Raw genomic sequence first — 22,012 nt, 5'->3', positions numbered from 1 at the left:
CAAATCCGCTGGAAACACCTGATCTCAAATGATTCGCTAAACGCGCTTCGGAGTCCCGATCTGAATCAAATGTTTTGCGGACTCGCTCCGAAGCCCCGATCAAATGATTCGCTAAACGCGCTTCGGAGTCCCGATCTGAATCAAATGTTTTGCGGACTCGCTCCGAAGCCCCGATCAAATGATTCGCTAAACGCGCTTCGGAGTCCCGATCTGAATCAAATGTTTTGCGGACTCGCTCCGAAGCCCCGATCAAATGATTCGCTAAACGCGCTTCGGAGTCCCGATCTGAATCAAATGTTTTGCGGACTCGCTCCGAAGCCCCGATCAAATGATTCGCTAAACGCGCTTCGGAGTCCCGATCTGAATCAAATGTTTTGCAAACTCCGAAGCCCCGATCAAATGATTCCCGAAACGCCCTTCGGAGTCCCGATCTGAATCAAATGTTTTGCAAACTCCGAAGCCCCGATCAAATGATTCCCGAAACGCGCTTCGGAGTCCCGATCTGAATCAAATGTTTTGCAAACTCCGAAGCCCCGATCAAATGATTCAGGAAACGCGCTTCGGAGTCCCGATCTGAATCAAATGTTTTGCAAACTCCGAAGCCCCGATCAAATGATTCAGGAAACGCGCTTCGGAGTCCCGATCTGAATCAAATGTTTTGCAAACTCCGAAGCCCCGATCAAATGATTCCCGAAACGCGCTTCGGAGTCCCGATCTGAATCAAATGTTTTGCAAACTCCAAAGCCCCGATCAAATGATTCACTAAACGCGCTTCGGAGTCCCGATCTGAATCAAATGTTTAGCGGACTCGCTCCGAAGCCCCGGTCAAATGATTCGCTAAACGCGCTTCGGAGTCCCGACCTGAATCAAATGTTTTGCAAACTCCAAAGCCCCGGTCAAATGATTCGCTAAACGCGCTTCGGAGTCCCGACCTGAATCAAATGTTTTGCGGACTCGCTCCGAAGCCCCGGTCAAATGATTCGCTAAACGCGCTTCGGAGTCCCGATCTGAATCAAATGTTTTGCAAACTCCGAAGCCCCGATCAAATGATTCGGGAAACGCGCTTCGGAGTCCCGATCTGAATCAAATGTTTTGCGGACTCGCTCCGAAGCCCCGGTCAAATGATTCGCTAAACGCGCTTCGGAGTCCCGAACTGAATCAAATGTGTTGCAAACTCCGAAGCCCCGATCAAATGATTCCCGAAACGACAATAACTTATATTAAAAGCTTATCGGCAACTATAGACATTAATCAAATATAGTATATTTTATTTGTATTGTTAGTATGTTATACATTTAATGTAGCACATGGTAGCAGTTATGCTACCAGTCGAGCAGGTTAGTGAAGTGGTGTTTTTAAACTTTAATCCAAACTAATAGTTACATTTAGGAGACATTTCAGAGGTCAAAACGCCAAACTCATAATAAGGTTATTAGTCAGCAAGTCTTCATGAGAGGTCATTTATTTAGATATTTTAAAGCAATATCAAACCCGTATAAAAAGTAAAACAAAATAAGAAATCTTTTTTTTTTTACTCATCACCAAAATAATAATAAAAAAAACTTTATGTAGGTCTGTGATCATGTCAGAAACCTTACAGACACACAAAGTTCGGACTAAGGCTTCTGCATTTTTATTTTGCTTTTGTCCTGCAAGTAAACAAATCCTGAAAATTCAAGTATATGACAATGCCCTTCAGCATTTGGTTTTCAGTTTGTTTGAAGGTTTTAAAGGGTGTTTTGTTGGTGAACAGTACCAGAGACACGGACCTACACCAGAGAGGGAGGAACACCGTCACTCACCCGCTCAGCAATATTAATACACACCCTACAAAACAAACACACCCTCACTTACAGAAGTCAACACACACACACACACGTCTCCCCCTCTCCGTCACAGTGATCAGGTCTGTCTGTGTAAACATTGATTCATATGTACAACCCACGGATCATCATTTCAGACAAACATAATTTATCAGCATCAATATTCAAATGCGTATAAAAACGGTTCAGTCTCATTGGCTGGCCAGCAGATCATGCATAAAAAGTGGGTGGAGTCAGTCCTGGGTTAAGGTTCTGTGATGTCATAAGGTCTTCCTCTTCAAGTCTCCGCCCTGAGTTTGATTGACATCTGCACACAGATACAGAGAGAGAGAGAGAGAGAGTGATGAAGCACAGCGACTCGTCCCGACTGAAGACGAAGCAGCAGCAGACGCCCGCTCAGCGGTTACCTGAGAAAGCCAGCTGTAAGTGTGGAGGCAGAGCGGCCTGAGCCCCTGACATGAGACCCGTTAACACATCTGAGGAGAGACGGGACACAGACAAACACCCCACGCATGAGACACAGATACAATGAGAGGAAACCGATGCATGATGAGCCACGTGATGAAGAGCACAACACACACACAACAGCAGCTAATGAGGACTCACTCGAGCCTGGCTAGCACATCAAAAGTAAATAATCAAAAGTAGTCTGAATTATGGACATCTGTGCAAGACTGAAGGAATGTTACATTTACTGAGTCTTTATTTCATTAACGTACTGAGAGAGTGAATAAACTGTTGATAACTGCCAACTTTCTGTTAGTGGAAGCATATTATTCCTGATACACATTTGTCACTTAAAGACTACTAATGCACCATTCATTGATTTAATAATAAACAATTTTTATAAATAATATAATAATATATAAATTAATATAAAGTAAATTATTACAAAAATATATTTTTATACTATAATTATTTTCAATATAGATTACTAAAAGTCATAGCAGCAAAGGTTATTTTCATGGCAAACTCAAAACAGTAGAAATAATAATAATAATACAACTTCAATAAATAAATAAAGAATGGATATACAATAATTCAACAATATTTCCTTTAAATAATAAAATAAGTATAAAGTATATCAAATATTATATATTTTTTTTAAATAGATCTGTTCATTACATTTCTGAATAGATGTAATGCCTAATATAATTTAGTATGATTTATGATATAATATGACACTGGTTATTCAGGGTTTAACACTGTATGAAGTCATGACACAAACGAGTCTCAGGAACATTACAGCACTGACACTGATCTCAGAGAAATAAAGGATGTAAACAGCCTAAGATTATGTAGAATTCACCTTTTCTGAGACTCAAATATGACTAAAGATTAATAAGCGATCCCATGTTTACTGATGGGTTGGACTCACTCTGGGGAAGGGTGAACCCTGAGCTGCTGGGATTGGTCGAGGCTCCGATGGTTGCCGTGGAAACCAGAGAGGAAGACAGATTCAGCAGGTTTGGAAACTGGAACGGGAGCGAGACGGGAACCAGACCTCCCAGCATCCCGAAGCCCATCGGCAGAGACGGACCGGCCGACCCGAGCAGAGCGCTGGAGGACGACACCTGCAGACGAGGAGGAGGAGGAGGAGAGCATCAGCATCATCATCAGAACACACAGCAGACCTTCCTCAAGACCCCCTCAAACATAACACTAAAAAACTAACTTAAAACACACCATGCCTATGGAGTCTGATGGGTTTAAGTGACAAAACTACATTTTAGCAATGGCTCGTATTAAAGAAATCAAGTAAATCATTACTAACTGAAGAAAATAATTCTAGGACTCTTCTATTAAAAAAAATAAAAATGAAATAAAATGTAAATTAAATAAATTACTAATTAAAAATATCTTCAATGTTAATTAAAATAAAAAACAGCAATTAAACACAATTACAAAACTACTTATTCTACTAAAATGTAACCAAAAACTTTATTTTTTGGTTACACTTTATTTATCTTTATTTTAATTAGTCGTTTTAATTATTCGTGTAATTAATACAATTTCCATTAAATAATCAAAATTAATTTGATTGAATGAAAATTGAAAAATGTAAATGTTTAAATAAAAAATTAAGCATGAAAAAAATATTAAATAATTGTTTTACATGTTTATTAAACATTAAAATTACTTATTTCATTTTAATGTACTATTTATTCTTTTTACAATAATTAGAAAATATTACAGTTGTTATAATTAATATATAATATTAATAATTAATATAAATAATTGCATTGGTAAATTAAAATAATTTGATGTAAATCAGATTATATTTTAGTTATTTGTTACCAAGGATTAAGAGGTTCCTATGAGTACAATTATAATTATGCTAATAAACTTTCCTGAGAAAGAGATTTGGTGATGAAACAGACTTTGAGTTTGACAGAAGTAAATAATGAAATAAATAAATTATATATATCATTTAAAATTTAACACTTAAAAGCCAAAAGGCTTTGTCTTTGATCATTAGGAGACAGACCTGTGAGAGTGGAGATGCTGTGGCTGAAGACACAGACGTGATTGTCTTCACCCCCTGATTAGCTCCTCCCACTTGTCTGTGTCGCTGACTGTGATTGGCTGTCCCTGCCACGACTGACACACTGGTGGCCGGCTGCTTGGTGACCGCTGCGGCTGTTTTGGCGAGTCCAGAGACAGTGTTGCCCTGAGAGGAAGTCTTCTGCCCCGCGGGGGCGCTGTAACCGCTGGAGACGAACCCCGCGTGGAAGCCCTTGGAGGAGTGCTGGTGCATGCTGGGTAATGTGGGCAGTCTGGAGACGACGGGCGAGGAGGTGGGTGTGAGTTTAAGGATGTTTGAGCTGGGGTTGTGGGGTGATTTGGTGAGGGTGGCTCGCATGGGCGTGATGAAGCCAGGTTTGGGCGACTCATGGTTTTTGGCTTGCGGTGTCATGTGGAAAGTCTGCATGGGTTTGACGTTTAAAAGCGACGCTGAAGAAGTGGCGGGAGCCGCACGTGATTGTGCTGGGGATGAGCTGGTATTGCTGGTTTTGATGAAGCCTGTCGGTAATGTGACCAGAGTTTTTCCCGCCGGAATCTTCTGAGGGGCGTGAAGAGGTGATGCCGTTGGAGGGGGGCGGGGCTTCGCTGGAGACACACCCATCTTGGTGGGCGGGGTCACGGCTGGTCGCTGAGCGGGAATCACCGAATGTCTCTGAACCGGCGGCGGGACGCCTTTAACAGCTGGAGGTGCGGGCGAGGAGAGCACACCGGGCAGAGGCAGGGGCGGAGGCGGGGTGCTGCACAGGTGCTGGGACGGTTTGGGCACCTCGGAGGACGGAGAGCTGTTGGACTGGACCAGGTTTTTAGCAGCGCTGCTCAGCATGGCCAGAGCGTGAGAGATGGAGTCCAGCGACGGAGCCGTCAGGTCCTCATCCGAGTCCGACAGACAGGGCAGGCGGGGCTCCGCCGGGGACCACGCAGGAGGAGCGGGGTCCACAGAGACGGGTGGGTGCTGGAGTACACCGCTGACCTGAGGCTTGGGCTTCACCTTCGGAGCCGCTAACATCCTCCTCTTTACTCTGAAACAGAGCGGTGCAATTCAATCAAGACCACCGTGATACACCATCACCCAGCTTACTTTTGTACTGGGACTATATTCTACATGAAACACTATTATTATTTTTTTTTTAAAGGAAAGATATGTGTGTCATTCTTCAATTTGGAGAATTTCTTACAACATTATTACCTGTAAAGGCCTTTTTTTTAAATTGTCGGCCGATTTTCCAAACCTGAGAGACCCCACACACAGCAATAAAAAATCACGGGTCTAACAGTTTTGGTCGTTCAGTGTGTGGTGTGCAGCCACACGGCAATATCAACACATCACACACGAACCAATTTGACTCCCGAGCATTCCCAGGTCAGACGGGAAATCTCGCAAAATCCCTCGAGATCAAACGTGACTTCAGAGTAAACAATCATGGCGGACGAAGAGGATGCAGTGGCCATAGTTTGTGCTTTGTTTTTAACGGAAAAAAAACATAAGAAAAACAAGAAAAGGCGATGGTCAAAGAGGTGGAGACAACGCGAGCATGGACATTGCTACATCATGATATGGAGATAAGTTGTTGTTTTCTCTCATAGAAATGTTGTTACGTACTACACAGATTAATAACCGTTGAAATAAACGTTCATATATTCGTTTCCATGTACTCTGGTGGACTGCAGTTGTGGATGTAGTTATGCCCATCCACTTTATTTGTATTTGTTATATTTGTTATATTATATACGCCGGCTGTTTTGATTTTTGATCACCGCCTCGTCTCCTCACTTTCTGATTGGCTACACGCCACAGTCCACAGACTGTGTGATTGTTTGTCCTCGGGGGACACCACACACGAGAAGAAATCGGGCCAAATAAATCCAACATGTTGGATATCCCCAACTTGAGATCGGAGCGGTCCCGACATTCTTCCGAGCAGAGGAGAGCAGTCTTAACACACCACACACGGCAGGAATATTTGATCAGATTATTTTACGATAATCGGAGTATCCTAAGATTGTCGGAAGGGGTGAATCGGGGCTAAAATCGGCACAATTATCCTGCCGTGTGAACCAGCCTTAAAGTGATGTCCGCTTCACAAACGAATCAGTCTTTCAGGTGAACTAGTTAAACCAGTTCATCAAATCAGACAGAACCGTCTGAAACAGTCTGTGTCTTGAGTAACACTGATACACAAGTTACTCAATCAAAACTCACTTTGAGACGCCTGACAGTCACTGCGACTGCAAACCAGTCAACACATCAGCACACATGATCCTATGATGAATGAACTCACCGTTTATGTAAAACGGTGAGCTGATGAAAACTAGTTTATTCACTTGATATGCTTTAGACATGTTAGTAGACATACAATCACGTATACGAGATGTGATTGTTTATTTGGATACATAAACTACTGAACTAATGAATCTGACAGTAATCCTATTTCCCTGTTTGCCCGAGGCTCTGGATTACAGGTTATAATGCTGTAAATAATGTTTGGTTTCTTGCATTGTGTGAACTATCCCTTTACCAAGCCGCTCACAATATATCTGCACAAAGTCGGTCGAAACAGCTCGTCTGTGTATAAAGTAAGCAGTTCGTCAAAAGAGCAGGACAAATGACTCACGTGTTTCCAGTGAGATGACTGTGAGCCATCCGGCTCTCTTTAATCAGCATCCTGAGACACAGAGACCATCATGAGCCACATTCTCTACAGTATCTGTGTTTGAGGGGCTTTGCACTGAAACCCACCTGGCCTGCATCCATCCTTTGGGCCAGAGCGGTTTGACCTCGGTCTCCATGAAGACCTTCAGGTAATCTTCAGGTGAGAGTGACCTCTGACCCTCCAGCTGGTAACAGCCCAGCTTCACCCGCACCAGACTACACAGCAGAGACCTGCGCACACACACACACACACAGTTGTGAAGTAAGCGTCTTCACCTGATCCACGGCGTCACACGAGCTTGAAGCTGTGTTTTGTCTGGAGTTGTTCCTGGAGGCTCTCTGTATTGACTGTTTCCTGATCTGTGTGAGCTTCACCTGAGTGTGTCGTCCCACACAAACTTCTTCCTGGGTCCCATCACTCTTTTACCGGGCTTCTCATCATCGTCGTCCTCGGAGCCGTTTCTGTCGCCGTCCTCCGTCTGCTGCCTGACAAACAATAAGAGCAATAAAAGAAGCCAAAAACATTAAGATTTCTTCATTTAATTCATTTTTTTGTTATTGAATTGCCAGGATTTCCAGAGCCTTGGATATATATATATATATATATATATATATATATATATATATATATATATATATATATATATATATATATATATATAGTAAACAAACAAATAACAAATAAATGAATACTAATTCTTCTCTTCATTTCTCTTCTTTTCTATTTGGCTTCCTAATCTAGTGGTTTAATAAACCTTTGCATATTGTTTGTTCTTTGACAATGCTTTTTCTCTTTTGTAGCGTCTGCTAAATACATAAATCATGTAAATCACAAACTGTGAAAGTCATTCAAAAATATGATTTCTAGACTTAGAAAGTCCTTAAAAACAAGTGCATTTTTATAATTAATTTACCCTTTTCATTTTTTTTTTTATAAACCATTTTTCTAGTTACACCAAAGTCTACAATATTTTACTGGTAGAAATTAATAACAAATACATTCAATATATAAAATATAAAATAAATATCTAAATTAAGTATTAAGACGTTCCTTTAAAATTTAAAGGAAAAAAAAGTCAATAAATATTAAAAAAATGAAAGAAAAAAAAATTAGTTAACATGAACAATACTTTTACAGCATTTATTAATTTAATGTTAATTAATGCTTTATTAAAATCAAAAGCTGTATTTGTTAACATTAGTGAATTAACATGACGTAAAAATGAATATTATTCAAGTTAGTCCCTACATTAACTAATGGAGCCTCATGGTAAAGTGTTTCCAATATTATTTTATCTTTGATCAATCGCTTCTGTTCCTCTTTTGTAAGTCACTTCGGATAAAAGCATCTGCTAAACACATGAATATAAATCAAATGTAGATTGAGCAGAGCGTCTGCGCTCCTGAAATGTGAATGTGAATCGTGGTCAGGTGTGTCCAGGCTCTCACTTGGTGACTCTGGCCATGCAGTGCATGTTGTATCGGGCGATCTGCTCGGGCATGACGCTGCACACAGCCAGCTTCAGCTTGTGCAGCGGCGTCCGCAGACGGTCGTCCTGGATGTTCAGACTCAGCTTCTTCAGCCGCTTCAGCAGAGCCTCTTTATTACACGGCACGAAGGCCTCCAGATGAGTGTAGACGGAGGCTCGCACCGACACGGGCTGCTCCTGCACCTGCAGCTCGATGCTACACACACACACACACACACAGTGAGACGCCAGATAAACACCAGAGAGAAACTACATCAGCAGCTGAATGAACTCACTCCAGCAGGATGTTGTTCATGTCCAGTGTGAAAAACTTCTTCCTGCCCTCCATATCAAACTGACGAGACGCCTGGGACAAAAACAAGCAGGGTTTTCAGGGTGACAAACAGGTTAAAATGCATCAAAATATGGAAGGAAAAGACAAGGAAATGAACAGTTGGTCTGTCAGCTATGATCCTCCACTGTGTGAACAGATGGCACAGATACTGCAGCATGATCTGATCTACTGCTGTCCTTCATCTAACCTTTCCCTCTCGCTGTTCTCTCTATCAGGATGAGCTCTGCTCCTCCTACACCTCTATCTACCTCCAGACCTCCTCTCTCTGCTTCACAGTCTGCTGGAAAGAAAACACCACTCACACACACACACACACACACACACTCACTGCTGCTTTGGTGGCTCTGTGCACATGCAGACTACACTGTTTCTGAAAGCGTCACGGCTCATGATCTGCACACAGAGACTGATCCGTGTGTGTGAAGCTCAGCGCTCCCTCACCGTGCGCAGGTCCTCGATGCGTTTGAGGAGGGGAGCAGGAAGGCTGAGGGGAAGCGGAGGAGGCATCAGACCCGTCCTCTGCCCTCGGCCCGCTCCTCCTGCTCTCTGACCGCTCTCACTCGCTCCAGGACTGGACGGTCCGGGAGAGTCCAGCAGGCTGAAGTCCAGGTCACCCATCAGCTCCTGCAGCACGTCGCTCTCTGTGGCTCCGCCCAGCAGTGACATCACCACCGGGTCAGAGGTCAGATCGGCCATGGTCAGGTCAGAGCTGGAGGCGGTGCTCGGTGGAGCATGGATGAGCTTCACGGGGGCCGCAGGTGTCTTCCTTCGGATCTCATCTTTCTCACGCGTGAAGCCGCGGATCATGTCGGCCAGAGACAGAGTCTCCTTCATCAGCTTCTTCCTCTTCTTCTTCTCCGGACGGTTCAGAGCCGAAACACTGTCAGGAAGAGACACAAAAGGCTTTTATTTCATACATTCATAAAAAAAGACATGTATAATGTTACTGAAGATTTCAATCGTACAAATGACAAATCTGCATCGTAAACAAACAAGTCAATGCATTATTGTAATACAGACTGAAAACATATTTCTCAAGACCTTCATGAACAAATGCAGAAAATGAAAAGGTTTTAAAAGCACACGACTCATCCGAACTCACCCAGGTTTGGATACTTTGAATTTCCTGGGTTTCTTCTCCTCCAGCCCGCCGTCCTGCTTCTTTTTCCGTCTCTTTATCATGCGCTCCTCTCCATCCTTCTGTCGATCAGAGCCCAGAACATCATCTCAGTCAAGCCGAGCGTCTCAGATCACACAAGAATCACCAGAGACAGACACTGAGAAGAACTGCATGACTCGATCAGACAGAGACACAACTAACACCGCAGTCTGAACTGTGATATTTAATGCACATCTTGTCAGTAAAGCGGTTCTGTAATCAGCCGTAATGTGCCTGCTTTCACATGCAGCAAGATGTGCATTAAATATAGCATGCCATTTATCGTGCCGCCCTAGTCACAGATGTGTATTTCATTATTTGATGCTTTAATAATCATACCAGGTCATGTTGCAGTTCAATGTTTTGATCACAGGTTCAACCCTATCATAAATTAGCACTGATGGACCATAGTTGTGTCTCTCTATATGATGTGTCTGAGGATGAGCAGCACGTGATGAAGAGGATCACCTTGAAGTGGCTGGCGTCTCTCCGTCCGTCCTCTCCCTCGGACTCAGACGCGGCTCTGAACTGCAGCGTGCCGGTGTTGATGTAGAAACCGCCCAGTTTAGTGGTCAGAGACGCAGGAACCAGCTCGTCGTACTGTACAGACATGACAAATGCTAAATTATTTGTAGTCCAAATTATTGTTCCTATGAGAAACAAACCATGGTGCACAATTGCACATTTGAAAGTGAACCTGCATCAGTGTGCAGAGTGAAATATATAATCCATACATTCATAAATCTATCAGAAAAACACTTTAATTATTAATTATTTATTATTAATGTCTCATTTCAGTTTTAGTTTGGGTCTAGTTTTGCATTTATTACAGTTTATATGAAAAGTTTTGTGTAGCGTAGTACAGACTACTACAGAAATGAATAATTAGGCCTGTCGCAATAATCAATATATCGCAATTTATGTACGTAACCTCAATAGTTTTTGGTACCACAACATATCCCCCATTAAATTCACTTAAAAAGGAAAAGAGCCTGAGAAAATAAGGTCAGGGAAAAACCTGTAGATGGAAAAATCTCCATACAAGTCCTTTGTGCATATTTTTTTTTTTTTTTGTGACTTTATGTTTATTTACTATTTATTCAGGTTTTTTAAGGTATCTTAATATTTTGATACTTAATTTCCATGATCTTAATATAAAAGATAAAAAAAGTTTCATTACTATGCTGATATGTTTAATTATGATTATATATTCAGTGGCATTAAACGGTCATTAAAATGACAATAATATCGCTTATCGCAATTATTTCTTGGGCAATATATCGCACAACAAAACGTTGTAATCGTGACAGGCTTATGAATAATCAAATGTAAAATAAAACTTAGCCCACTTTCACTTTAAGTGCCACACGGATCCAAATTACTGTTAAGGGTATTTTCATTCTCAACACTTGACGTTCGTTTATTACATGACCGACGAAGATATACATGAATAATCACCAAGCGCAGCATTTTGACATATTTTTGCATGTATTTTACCATTAAAGCAAAAGCGTTTTCAGCGTTGCAAAAATGGACAGATTGGTGCGCAATAATCGTTTTATCGCGATTATTGCATTTTCATAATCATTGGAGGCCAAAATATTTTTATTGCCCAATTTGGGTTTTTAAACTCAGGCATGATACTATCAGCACAACGCTGTGATTGAGAGCATTTCAGGAGACAGTCATTAGTGAATCTGTCCGTGAGGATCAACGAATCTCCCACTCATACTCACCGCCTCAGAGTTGTCGATAAACGGATCCGTGTCATCGTAGCCGTAACCGATATCGATGAGATCCTGCATCCGGTCTCGTCTCTTCTTCTTAACAGTGCTTCCCTGAGACGATAACACACGTGCCTCATCGTGAAGTCAGTAACACATCTCACACATTATAATATTTCTTTAACATGTCATGACTAGGATTGGGATTGGCCGTCATATGAAAGATTACATACATATTTGTTCTCAAATTTCCTGGCCAGTGCCTCGACTTCTTGCCGCTCTTTGTCTTCATCTGCAAACGGGTCGCTGGGGTCCAGAGCTGGAGTGAGACCCTGAGGAACCTTCCTCACCTTTAAGAGCAAACCAAAGGAACCCATGTATAGTTCCAAATACCAACAGATACTTTTATGGATATTTGTATAACTATAAGGATCTATCTGCATTCTAAACGCTTTTGAGATATTGAGCTTCAAGTTTTTTGCATTGCATATAGCAAAAAAGAAATGGGGAGCAAGTCTCTTTCATACACGAATTATAAATGTACAATATCAAAATCCTCTCAGATTTGTTAATGGAGATTTGTGGAACAGGTCAAATGCAGACAGAACCTTCAAGTTCTAAAAACGTTCCGCTTGGAATTATAAAGTTCCATCTTGCAAAACATTAACTGAAGCATACATTTTCAAGAAAATACAAACAGTTTACTTATAATTTGTAACTGTATAATAGTTTACTGTATAATTTTTAAAACATAAAATTAGTGCGGTTCGAGGTAGTACAATTGAACGCTTTCTATGACATTTATTTAATATTATTGGACAAATAATTTTGTTTTGTTTTTAATAAAGCATAAAAGGTGCTAGTTATTTTGTCCAGTGTAGATGTTAATTTTAGACATGGGTAAATGGTGGGTAATTAAACATCACTCCAGGAACAGACCAAGCAACTACTGTAAGAAATACTAAATTTGTCGTTGTGCAAGACTGCAAGTGTGATGAACAAATGTATGTTCACATTTAGTCCAGATCTACAGTAAGATCATGTTTACACACACCTCCGCATTCAGTCCGGATTTCTCTCAACATGAGAACAGGAAGGCTGTCAGTCAACACACGACAAAACAAAGTAACCGGTGTTACTTGAAAAAGTAACGCAGATATTTTCTGGTAAAGGTTAAAATAATGCGTTACTTTACTAGTTACTTGAAAAAAAGTAATCTGATAACGTAACTCGTGTTTCTTGTAATGCGTTACCCCAAACACTGGTACTAAATAAATAAATAAGTTTTATCTAAAGTATGTCACAGTTCATGTAGGTCATGTTCGGCTCTCTGGGTTCGAGTTACCGCTAACCCACCTGCAGGCTGGACTGGGCCAGCTCGCTGTAGTTGAACTCGGCTGATCGCTGCTCGCTCGGTTCTGACAGGTTCAGGTTCAGGCGGACGGTGGGTTTGGGTTCGATGAGATCCGATGCCGGTTTCCCGGTACCGAACACCCCCCCTCCGGTGACACCGGCACTTGGTTGATTCTCCTCGTCCTCCCGTCGCCGCTTCTTTGACTCGGGTGCCGTCGGTGTGGTGCTGAATGAGGCGAGCGTGACGAACGGGACTTTTCTCGGGTCAGCCATTGGACCGACTCTCTCCGGTTCTGCGCGAGCCCGAACACACACAGGCGCGTGCGCGCTGCCGACTCTTAGCTTCAGCTAAAATTTAAAGCTTACACTGTTAAACAACACTCCACTGGCGGCACGGAACGAAATGAACTCCGTTTTGCGTCATACAATATTCTCTCACAGTGTGGGCGTTGCATCCGTCTCATTTAGTCGAGTGTGAAAGTAGTTTTTGTTTGTCTCTGTTGAATTTCGGCCATTTTCACTGGCAGTAAATATACAGGATGAGGCGGTGGGGTCACAGCGCATGCGCGATTCGAGCTCGACTGACACGCGACCAATCAGAAGTCTCGCAGCGCGCTAAGACCCGCCCACTCTTAATACTCCAGCGGAAGAGGGCGGGGCTGCTTCCGTGCGCGCTGACCGCGGGAGATTCAGAACCGCACAGCAGTGTGATTCATCCCAGTGAGTCGAGTCTTTTGATTCAGTTCACCAAAAGACTCGTTCGGAGACGCAGTTCATTGTTTGCTTATCGTTATCGTTATTTTATTATGATTTCTAACAACTTATTTTCTCTTTTCACGTCACTGCTTTTTATTGTGTTTATTGGAGGTTTAACAATATTCTATGTCAACAAGTATGCAGTATGTAAAATACGTAGTCTTTCTTTATGTTAACAACAGTAAGTGGCGACCAGTGACTGAGCGAGTCTATCTTCACTATGCAGCTATTAAACAATTAAAAGTGCATTTCTAACATGTAATTTTTTTCATCTATAGGTTTTTATTGCTATTCTTATATCAATCAGTAAAAAATTTAGGCCTGTATATAATTTATTATTTGTCTAAATTGCTCAGGTGGATTTATATTAAACATAGCTAACATTTAGTATTTTACATCAATGAACCCTTTTTCCATCTGAGATTTTATTTCTCAAATTTAAGACCTGCCATGGACCAGGTGATTTTTTTATGTTGTCCTGAAGTGAAAAACTGTGGAATTCAATAAGGTTTCCTTTTTTCCCCCTCATGACTGCAAATAGACGCAGTAATTATTACCAGAGCTTCTCAGTGATTGTGCCATCTCAGTAATCATTATGGATTAATGATAATAAGTTAATGATTATAAGTGGTTCAGATCCTATTTAACTGATCGTAGTCATTATGTTTTTATGGATGGTCACAGATCTGAGGTCGGTCCTGTTAGTACTGGTGTCCCTCAGGGCTCACTACTTGGTCCCTTGCTTTTTAGCATTTATATGTTTCCTCTTGGGCAGTTGTTAAGATCTCTCGAACTGAACTACCATTTTGACGATATGCAGATTTGCATCCACTCTAATTCGGGCCAAAATGTGAATATTCCCATCTCTCACACCGTCTATACAAGATTAAGTTGTGGATGTCTGAAAATGTATTGTGTTTGAATGGTTCCAAAACAGAAGTTATGCTTCTTGTCTCTCTACCCATCACTGCTGAGCGCAGGCTTGGGAAGCCATACCATATCGATTCGAGTCGTTCAAACAGTAGGATGAAGTTACTCACTTATTAATTTTGGCATCACCGGACTGAAGAGTGTTGACTTCTTGTTTGGCCCCTCAATGGGAGTCTTCACAGCCCCCCGCGAGAGTGGCTAACAGAGCTAGACTGCTGATCTAAGTGCCCATAAACTGCCGTTTCAACCCACAGCACCATGCCCCCAGTCACGCTCAGGAGCTGTTACTAATAAACTGAATGTCATATACATTTTGTTGCTTTTACATGAAATAGTCCTACACATGAAGAACAAGACGGACATACAGGCATGTTTTCCATCCATTTTATTTATTATTACTTTACTTATTTTTACTTATATCAACAATCACCCAAACACATCATTTTATACTATACATTTAAAAACATGATATCAAAGATAAAATAAAAATAAAAATGTCACAACCAAAAGAATTTATAGATTTAAAGTGTAAATTATGATGTTTTTAAGCTTTCATCATTTACAGCTCAAAATACACAATAATTAGACTTACATTGCAAATATACAGACAGATGATAGAAGCTTTAATGTTGGGTGGAGAAAATCACTAAGTGCACAGTTTAAGAGTAATTGATGCAGAAGTACAGACATTTTCAAAGCCTTCACAAACCACTGTTCCTGCGCTGTGATCCACATACACTCCTACTCTACTGGACACCACAGGGAGTTTAGTCATGATGTTGCTGTGCCAGAATAAGCTATAGTCTGGACAGCAGTAAAGGCAAAATAACTAAAATAATAAGAGCACAATTATAGATCTGGAACTACTTTAAGTCTGTCTTCTGGTCCATATCCGTTGCTTAGGGAGGTGGGCTAAATATTGATTAATGTAACATAATAATACTGTACATAATCATATATGTTGCTATTGTATTGTGGAGTGACACTTTCATCAACTTTTCTATACCCCTCTAATTATATAATGGTAAATATTACAATAGCATAGCACAACAACAGTGATCAGCAATATGTATTAAGATTTGAAAAGCAAAGGTAAAAAAAAAATGGGCTGAACCTGAACTAGTCCTTGTATTGATTAAATGTGTGGTCAAAAACGTTATAAATCATCCTCCATTGTCTCCTCAGGCTGAAAGTATAAAGATCTGCCAGCAATAGGTGAAGCCGCTCCATCAAGACCCTCAATATACTTTTCAGCATCTTCTGGAGATTCAAACTAGTTTTTATGATCCTTTTAAGTGACATTCATTCAGCAATGCTGGGTAGATCAGAAAGTGTCCGTGCCTTCCTGGTGAAGCTTGGATCTTAAGGTTGAAAATGCCTTCCTTTTTTGTGCCGTCTTGTGACGGTAATCAGAATAAAGCTCCAGATTTATATGCTCCTTGAAGGATGGCTTACCTGTCAGGGTAGCAAAGAAGCCGAAATATCAATGATTATGGCCAAGGCGAGTTGGAGTTTGAGTATATGCGATGGGATCTCAATCGGGCATGAGTGCACCGAAAGATCGGGGATCCATTTAGGTAGCATTTTCTGTAGAAAACCATCAGGGTCATCTTCTTCTATTCCTGTTGGCAGATTGACCAGACGAACATTGGAGCAAAGTGACCAGTCTTCAAGGTCGAGTCTGCATTTTAATTGCATCTGCTCAAGTTGAGTCAAGCAGAAGTTTGTGTCTTTTTTTTTATTTGCGTAAAAACTGCCTCGAAGATTGTAAACTTTCGTTGTAATTGATGCCACACTTTTATTCAGGGAGTCCATTTCTTGTTTCAGTGATCGAAGAACAGAGCTGTTTTCATTAATAATATAGTCATTGAAGGGAGTAAGAGCCGTCTTTATTGCTTCTGTCAACATACAAGAAACCATTTGTTGATAGCCTCTTGCTGTGCTTTGATTGTGTGGATAACAGTTGAGGCAACATTTTCATAGATTATTTTGAGGCCTTTGCTTTCGGGAAGACTTAGATTTTTTGCTGGCCCCCTTCTCATATTAGAAGTGTCAAGTTGTCAAAAAGAGACAATATTTTCTTAGGTATGAAATAAATATCTTGAAATAGGAGGTTAAAACTAGTTTTGTGCAACCATTTTGCAGCTCGCGGCACCAGAAGTCCTCGAAAACAGGCCTTTGTCAACCAATACCATAATTATTAGTAATGAGCTTATTATCAGTATGAGTTAAACGCTTATGCAGACTTCTATGTCAGCATGTTGTTGTGTTTGATTCAGATCTTCTTCATTCAAGCTTATTTTTGTGTCTGTCTCTCTCAAAATGGGTCTGTGTTCTAAGAACACAAGTCTAGAGATATGTTCAATATCTTCAATGTCTACCCTGTGACCATCAAAGTCTCCAGTAGGTTCCTCATTGGGAATCATTGGCTCTCTTATTGTCCTATCCACATTCTCCACTATTATCACCTGAAAGAGGTGACTTGGCACTTCTTTTCCTCCCAACGTCCATCTATCACGTTGTAGGTAAAGAGGTCCAGTGTATACATGGACATTCTGGATCACAATATCCTTTGCCATACTTCGACATCTATTCTCCAGACTCTTCCAATTCCCTATGTTTAACGAATGATCCTGTGGTATAATGTTACTGTGCAAATAAGTGTCATTATATGCTTCCCAACACCACCTGTGATTGGCAGCTGCAGCCAGATGTCCTCTGTCATAGCCATTTCCAAAGGGTTCTTGCTTGCAGTTGTTATCTACAGTTTTCTTGTTCAGTATCTCATACACCCATTCAGCATTATTGGTGCTATTGTCAAAAGACATTCTTTTCCTTATAGATTTTCTTTTCCTTATATCAGTATTTTCTATATTTGAAGGAAATCCATCTATTAATCTATAGCGAGAACTGACTTCGTTACTATCTGTTGGTTCATCTTCAGCTATGACTGAGAGTGGGATACGTATGTAGATGGTTTCATCCAGCCTACTTTCTCCTTGACTTCCTAATGTTACACCAGTCCAGGACTGGCTGTAGGGAGCACCAGGATAAATCCCAGTGGCCTGAAACTGTGTCTGAGACAAGATATCATTGAATGTTTGCCGGTGATAGCTAGATGTTTGGTGATGTCCTCCAGAAATCTGCTGAGCTCCTCCAGCAGCTCCCTGTGTCTCAGGTTCAGCCTTTCTTTGACGTGGTATGTCTTCTGAGTCTCCTTTCATGCTTTGTGCTTTGCCACAAGTTGACCGAAGACCATTTTCTCTTCGCATATTCTCTTTATCACTCACATCTAAATACAACTGAACATTTTTTTGCTGCTGAGAAATGTTAACCAAAGTATCCCTGTGCTCATTCACCATTGCATCATTCTTGGTTTCACTGTTATCTGGATTTACCTCAGTAGTTGAAGGAGCGACATCTGTGCCAGAAGCTGTACGTTTAGATACTTTAGATGTGTTTTCTCCTTCTCCAAGCGTCTCCGTAAGTCCTCCAGCAGCTCCCACTGTCTCCGGTTCAGCTTTGCTTTCAGATGATCGGTCTTCTGGGTTTGGTCTAGTTTCACAACCTCGTTCATTAGTTGTAACACGACGATTCTTCTGTGCTGCATTTTGTTTACAAATATCACAAACAAAACTTTTTACCACCTGCAAAATTATTATACGAGCCCAGTGTTTTCTTCTGCTTGATTTTATATACATCTTTTTTAGTTCCTCCCAAGCTCGTTTGATATCATCTTCTGGCCAGCATTTATGTTTCTGCTCCTTTTTAATATCACATTTCTTTTCAATCGTTCTTTTAACTTCATGTAAGTGCTCAAACCCGTTAAAAAATGATAACAAATCCTTAGCTATTTTATCTAAAGTGCCATCAGTTGGGTTTCTTTCCTTTTCCTTGAGATTCATCTTGATGCAATAGAGATTTAAGAACAAAGTTCAGGAATAAATCAGTCTTGACTCAGTCGGGAGTTATTATGTCTTCAGCACCAAGAGGTTTCTCTTTAGGTCTAATATAATGTGTACTTCTGGAAAGGAAAGAAAACATTTGTGTCATTATAGAAATAGAAGTATGCTCACATTAACAGAGTGAGATCTGTCATAAAAACTGATTTTATAATGTATTTTATAAATTGTTGTAGATTTTATCATTGTAATTATTATTATTATAACTAAAAGAACAGCTTTAAGACTTTTTAAACACAAAAGCTAGTTGCTAATTGACTCCTACAAACTCCTTAAACTTATTAAGCACAAAATAATTTGACATTTTTCTAGAACACTGTGTTAGTAAAAACAAAAGCCAGTTGTCAGTTGGTATCTACAATCCGCCCAACTTTTTTATTATGAATTTATTGATAACTCTTAATCTATTAAGGGAGAAATAATTGTAGTAATTATATGTGTAATTTTATAACGTCCTGCTGAAATGTGTGCTGTATGAGTGACTTTACAACAGTGAGCAGACACACTTTCACAGCGTGCGGTCTGAATGTGACGTTAGTGGAGTGTGGGAGAAACATGAATAACTTGTTTTGAGAGGCTAAGCTACGTTGTTCCTTGTTCTGTGTTTGAAAAAGTTTTATTTTGTTAATATGGAAATAGTATGTGGTAATGGAAATATTTAAGGATATTGAATTCTTATGACCATTTTGCTAGTTTTTCTTACTTCCTATTTAATGCTGTCAAAATAACATGGAGCATATGAAACATGTCTTACCTGTTATGTTGGAACAGCTTCCCCGATGGGTCTGAATGTGTGATTGATGTGTTTCTCTGAATCTCTGCACACTAAACACACCGGCTGTTTGTCCTCCAGCTATCTAAACTTCACTCTGGATTTCTGAACGATGGGTTTAAAAAACAAATCACCACAAAAATGACTCAGATCTGCGGTCTGTTCAGAAACGACCGTCTCAAAGATCTTTCTTGAAAGTGTTTCTGCTGCTTCTCTCTGATCGCTGACTCTTTGTGGAGACAAGGAGAAGAAAGTCCCTAAAACAAAAACTTCCTGAAAAGTGCTGAAAGAACGTAAAGCTTCCGCATCTTTGTCATCTTTCCTGTCTGTGTCTCGTGTTGTTCAAGTATTTGCTGCCTTATCTGGATCTGGATTAAAATATGAACTGACTGACAGTGAAAATATATGATATTCAAGCACAACGAAAATACAAGTAATTTAAAGTTTGTCACAATTTAAATATAATGGTCACGTTTGGCTCTCTGACAGTACGACACATTTTGAATTAAATATTATTTCCATGCATAAGATTGTTTGGTTATAAATGAACACAAGTCAGTTACAGATCGACTGCTGTGAACTGAATGCTGTTAGTTCACTTCAGTAAACCACCATTCAAATATTTTTTAGAAACAAAAACTCATTATAATTTTCTTTACACACTTTAGAATAATAGAAAAGTCAGTAAATGTTATATAATAATTCAAATTAGTTTATGTAAAGACATACATAAGCATACTACAGTAGGTGTGACCAGAAAGTAATGAGAATTATATATAAAAAAAATAATAATAATAATGATAATTATGAAGTATGAAGCGGTTAAGACATAAATATCTTGTTTTGAGAGGCTTATTAAGAGTTTTTGTGACATTTTGAATACAGTTTTGACAACTTTGTATACCTTCTTTACAACAAATTATTTCTTTAATGTTTATTTTTACATTTATTTCTTCTGATTTTAGAAACCAAAATATTTTAACAAGCATTACATTTGAACTGCGTGTTTGTAGCATAGCGTACATGGACTTAACACTCTAGTATAGGGTCCAATCCCTTATGAATGAAAAAATATATTGCAGTATATTGGAAAATATCATGTAATATATTAGGAATATATTCTTATATATATTTATTTTTTTTCAATATATTGCAATATATTGAAAGTGGCAATCATTTGTATATTTTGCAATATATTATATAATATATGTATCATTAATATATTATTAAATGTATTCAATTATATAATATATTAGAAAATAAAAAGGGAAAATAATATATTACAATATATGACAATATATTTTAAGAAATATATTGGTAAATATATTTTCCTTTCGTATGGGAATTCTCACTATTAAGTTGTTTATTAACATACTGGATGTTTATTAGTAATGCACATGACCATACATCCCTAATCCTACCCAGTGCCTAAACTTAACTACATTACTAACTATTAATATATAGATAATTAGGAGACTACTGAGGCAAAAGTCATAGTTAATGGTTTGTTAATAGCAAGAATTGGACCTTAAAATAAAGTGTGATCCCCACTTTATATTATGTGTCCTTAACTATGTTCTTACATTTAAATTAATCATTACATATAGTACACATGTTTTACATTGTACTTATATTTTTAATCTTAATAATCTAAATTAACTGCTGAGCCATCTGTTGTATATATAAAATGTAAATCTAGCAGAACTTAACTAGATTCCTTCACAAGTTTTCTTTTGAAAACCTAGGTCTTAGAAATGGGTCACAAGATGGATATGTAGCTAACAAAGTTTTTGGGGAAGAAGGTGCCAGGAACATAAGTGAGAAGCAGTGCCTCACTACAGACTGCAGCAGAAATGTGACAAACCCCCAAAGTAGAGTCCCCAGATCTGAAACAAAGCACAAGCTGCAAGTCTTTACAAGTCACTGAGGAATGTCATAGATTAGGTTTTGTTTTTCTTTATTTATTTTACCAATGGAATCAAAAGCTCTAGCTATGGATTTTGTATAGTCTCCCCTTCTCTGCCCCTCGGACCTGCCTTTAAAAAAAAAAAAAAAAAAAAAAAGATTCAGACACTTGAAATTAAATGATTAACCAGGAATTTTGTTGTACTTCTCCTATTTACACTTTAATAACGCTTAGAATTCTATTAAATTCTTACTGTATGCAGTAAAGCAGGGTCCCTCGCTTCCAAAACATTTCACTGTCTGTGAACAGCCTCCCAGTCACAAATGAAAAATTTGTGACCAGTGGTTTGAGAGTTCAAATCTGTGAAGGAAGCATAAACAATGACATCAAAAATAGCTGTGATTCAACTGTAGGTGATCAGTACTATCTATAGTTCAATCAGAGCATATTTGAAGTTTTTACAGCTACATTCTCTACTAAAAAACTACATTGTGTGACAGTTAGTCAAATAAATGTGTGCTTGCTCCTCTGTAATTGCCACTGCCTGTGTGAATCCAGTACAGTGGTACAAACTGTTTATATTGGCAGTGCATTAGTTCATTGCTCATACATGTTTATATTAATGTA

The 22,012-nt window shown here is 39.6% G+C and overlaps 1 protein-coding gene across 2 annotated transcripts; it reads right to left on the bottom strand.

Annotated features, from left to right (window-relative positions):
- Positions 1 to 1,610: 1,610 nt before the first annotated feature.
- Positions 1,611 to 13,640, bottom strand: LOC113048475 (ubinuclein-2-like). Of its 2 annotated transcripts, none has more exons than XM_026210317.1 (15): positions 13,063 to 13,640; positions 11,940 to 12,056; positions 11,719 to 11,820; positions 10,451 to 10,582; positions 9,926 to 10,020; positions 9,265 to 9,703; positions 8,765 to 8,835; positions 8,449 to 8,685; positions 7,375 to 7,485; positions 7,087 to 7,230; positions 6,962 to 7,012; positions 4,312 to 5,368; positions 3,202 to 3,397; positions 2,231 to 2,299; positions 1,611 to 2,130 (listed from the first exon to the last, which is right to left on the bottom strand). In XM_026210317.1, exons 1-15 carry the CDS (start codon positions 13,330 to 13,332, stop codon positions 2,084 to 2,086), a joined length of 3,138 nt encoding a protein of 1,045 aa, XP_026066102.1. In that variant the 5' UTR covers positions 13,333 to 13,640; the 3' UTR covers positions 1,611 to 2,083. The 2 variants fall into 2 exon arrangements, with proteins under 2 accessions (XP_026066102.1, XP_026066092.1); XM_026210307.1 differs by having other exon boundaries at positions 9,926 to 10,023; positions 13,063 to 13,639.
- Positions 13,641 to 22,012: the final 8,372 nt, after the last annotated feature.

This window comes from Carassius auratus, chromosome 3 (assembly GCF_003368295.1).
Source record: "Carassius auratus strain Wakin chromosome 3, ASM336829v1, whole genome shotgun sequence".
NCBI lineage: Eukaryota > Metazoa > Chordata > Actinopteri > Cypriniformes > Cyprinidae > Carassius > Carassius auratus.
The sequence above is the reverse complement of the archived record's forward strand: the minus strand, read 5'-3'. Positions and strand labels throughout refer to the sequence as shown.

Bases quoted from the DNA above. Each gene is read 5' to 3' on its own strand.
- LOC113048475 (XM_026210307.1), bottom strand. From the start codon at position 13,332: ATGGCTGACCCGAGAAAAGTCCCGTTCGTCACGCTCGCCTCATTCAGC. The intron at 10,024-10,450 runs GTGATCCTCTTC...TCTGATCGACAG, and splicing joins GAGACGCCAGCCACTTCAAG to AAGGATGGAGAGGAGCGCAT. The intron at 7,231-7,374 runs GTGAAGCTCACA...GTGTGTGCGCAG, and splicing joins GTGTGGGACGACACACTCAG to GTCTCTGCTGTGTAGTCTGG.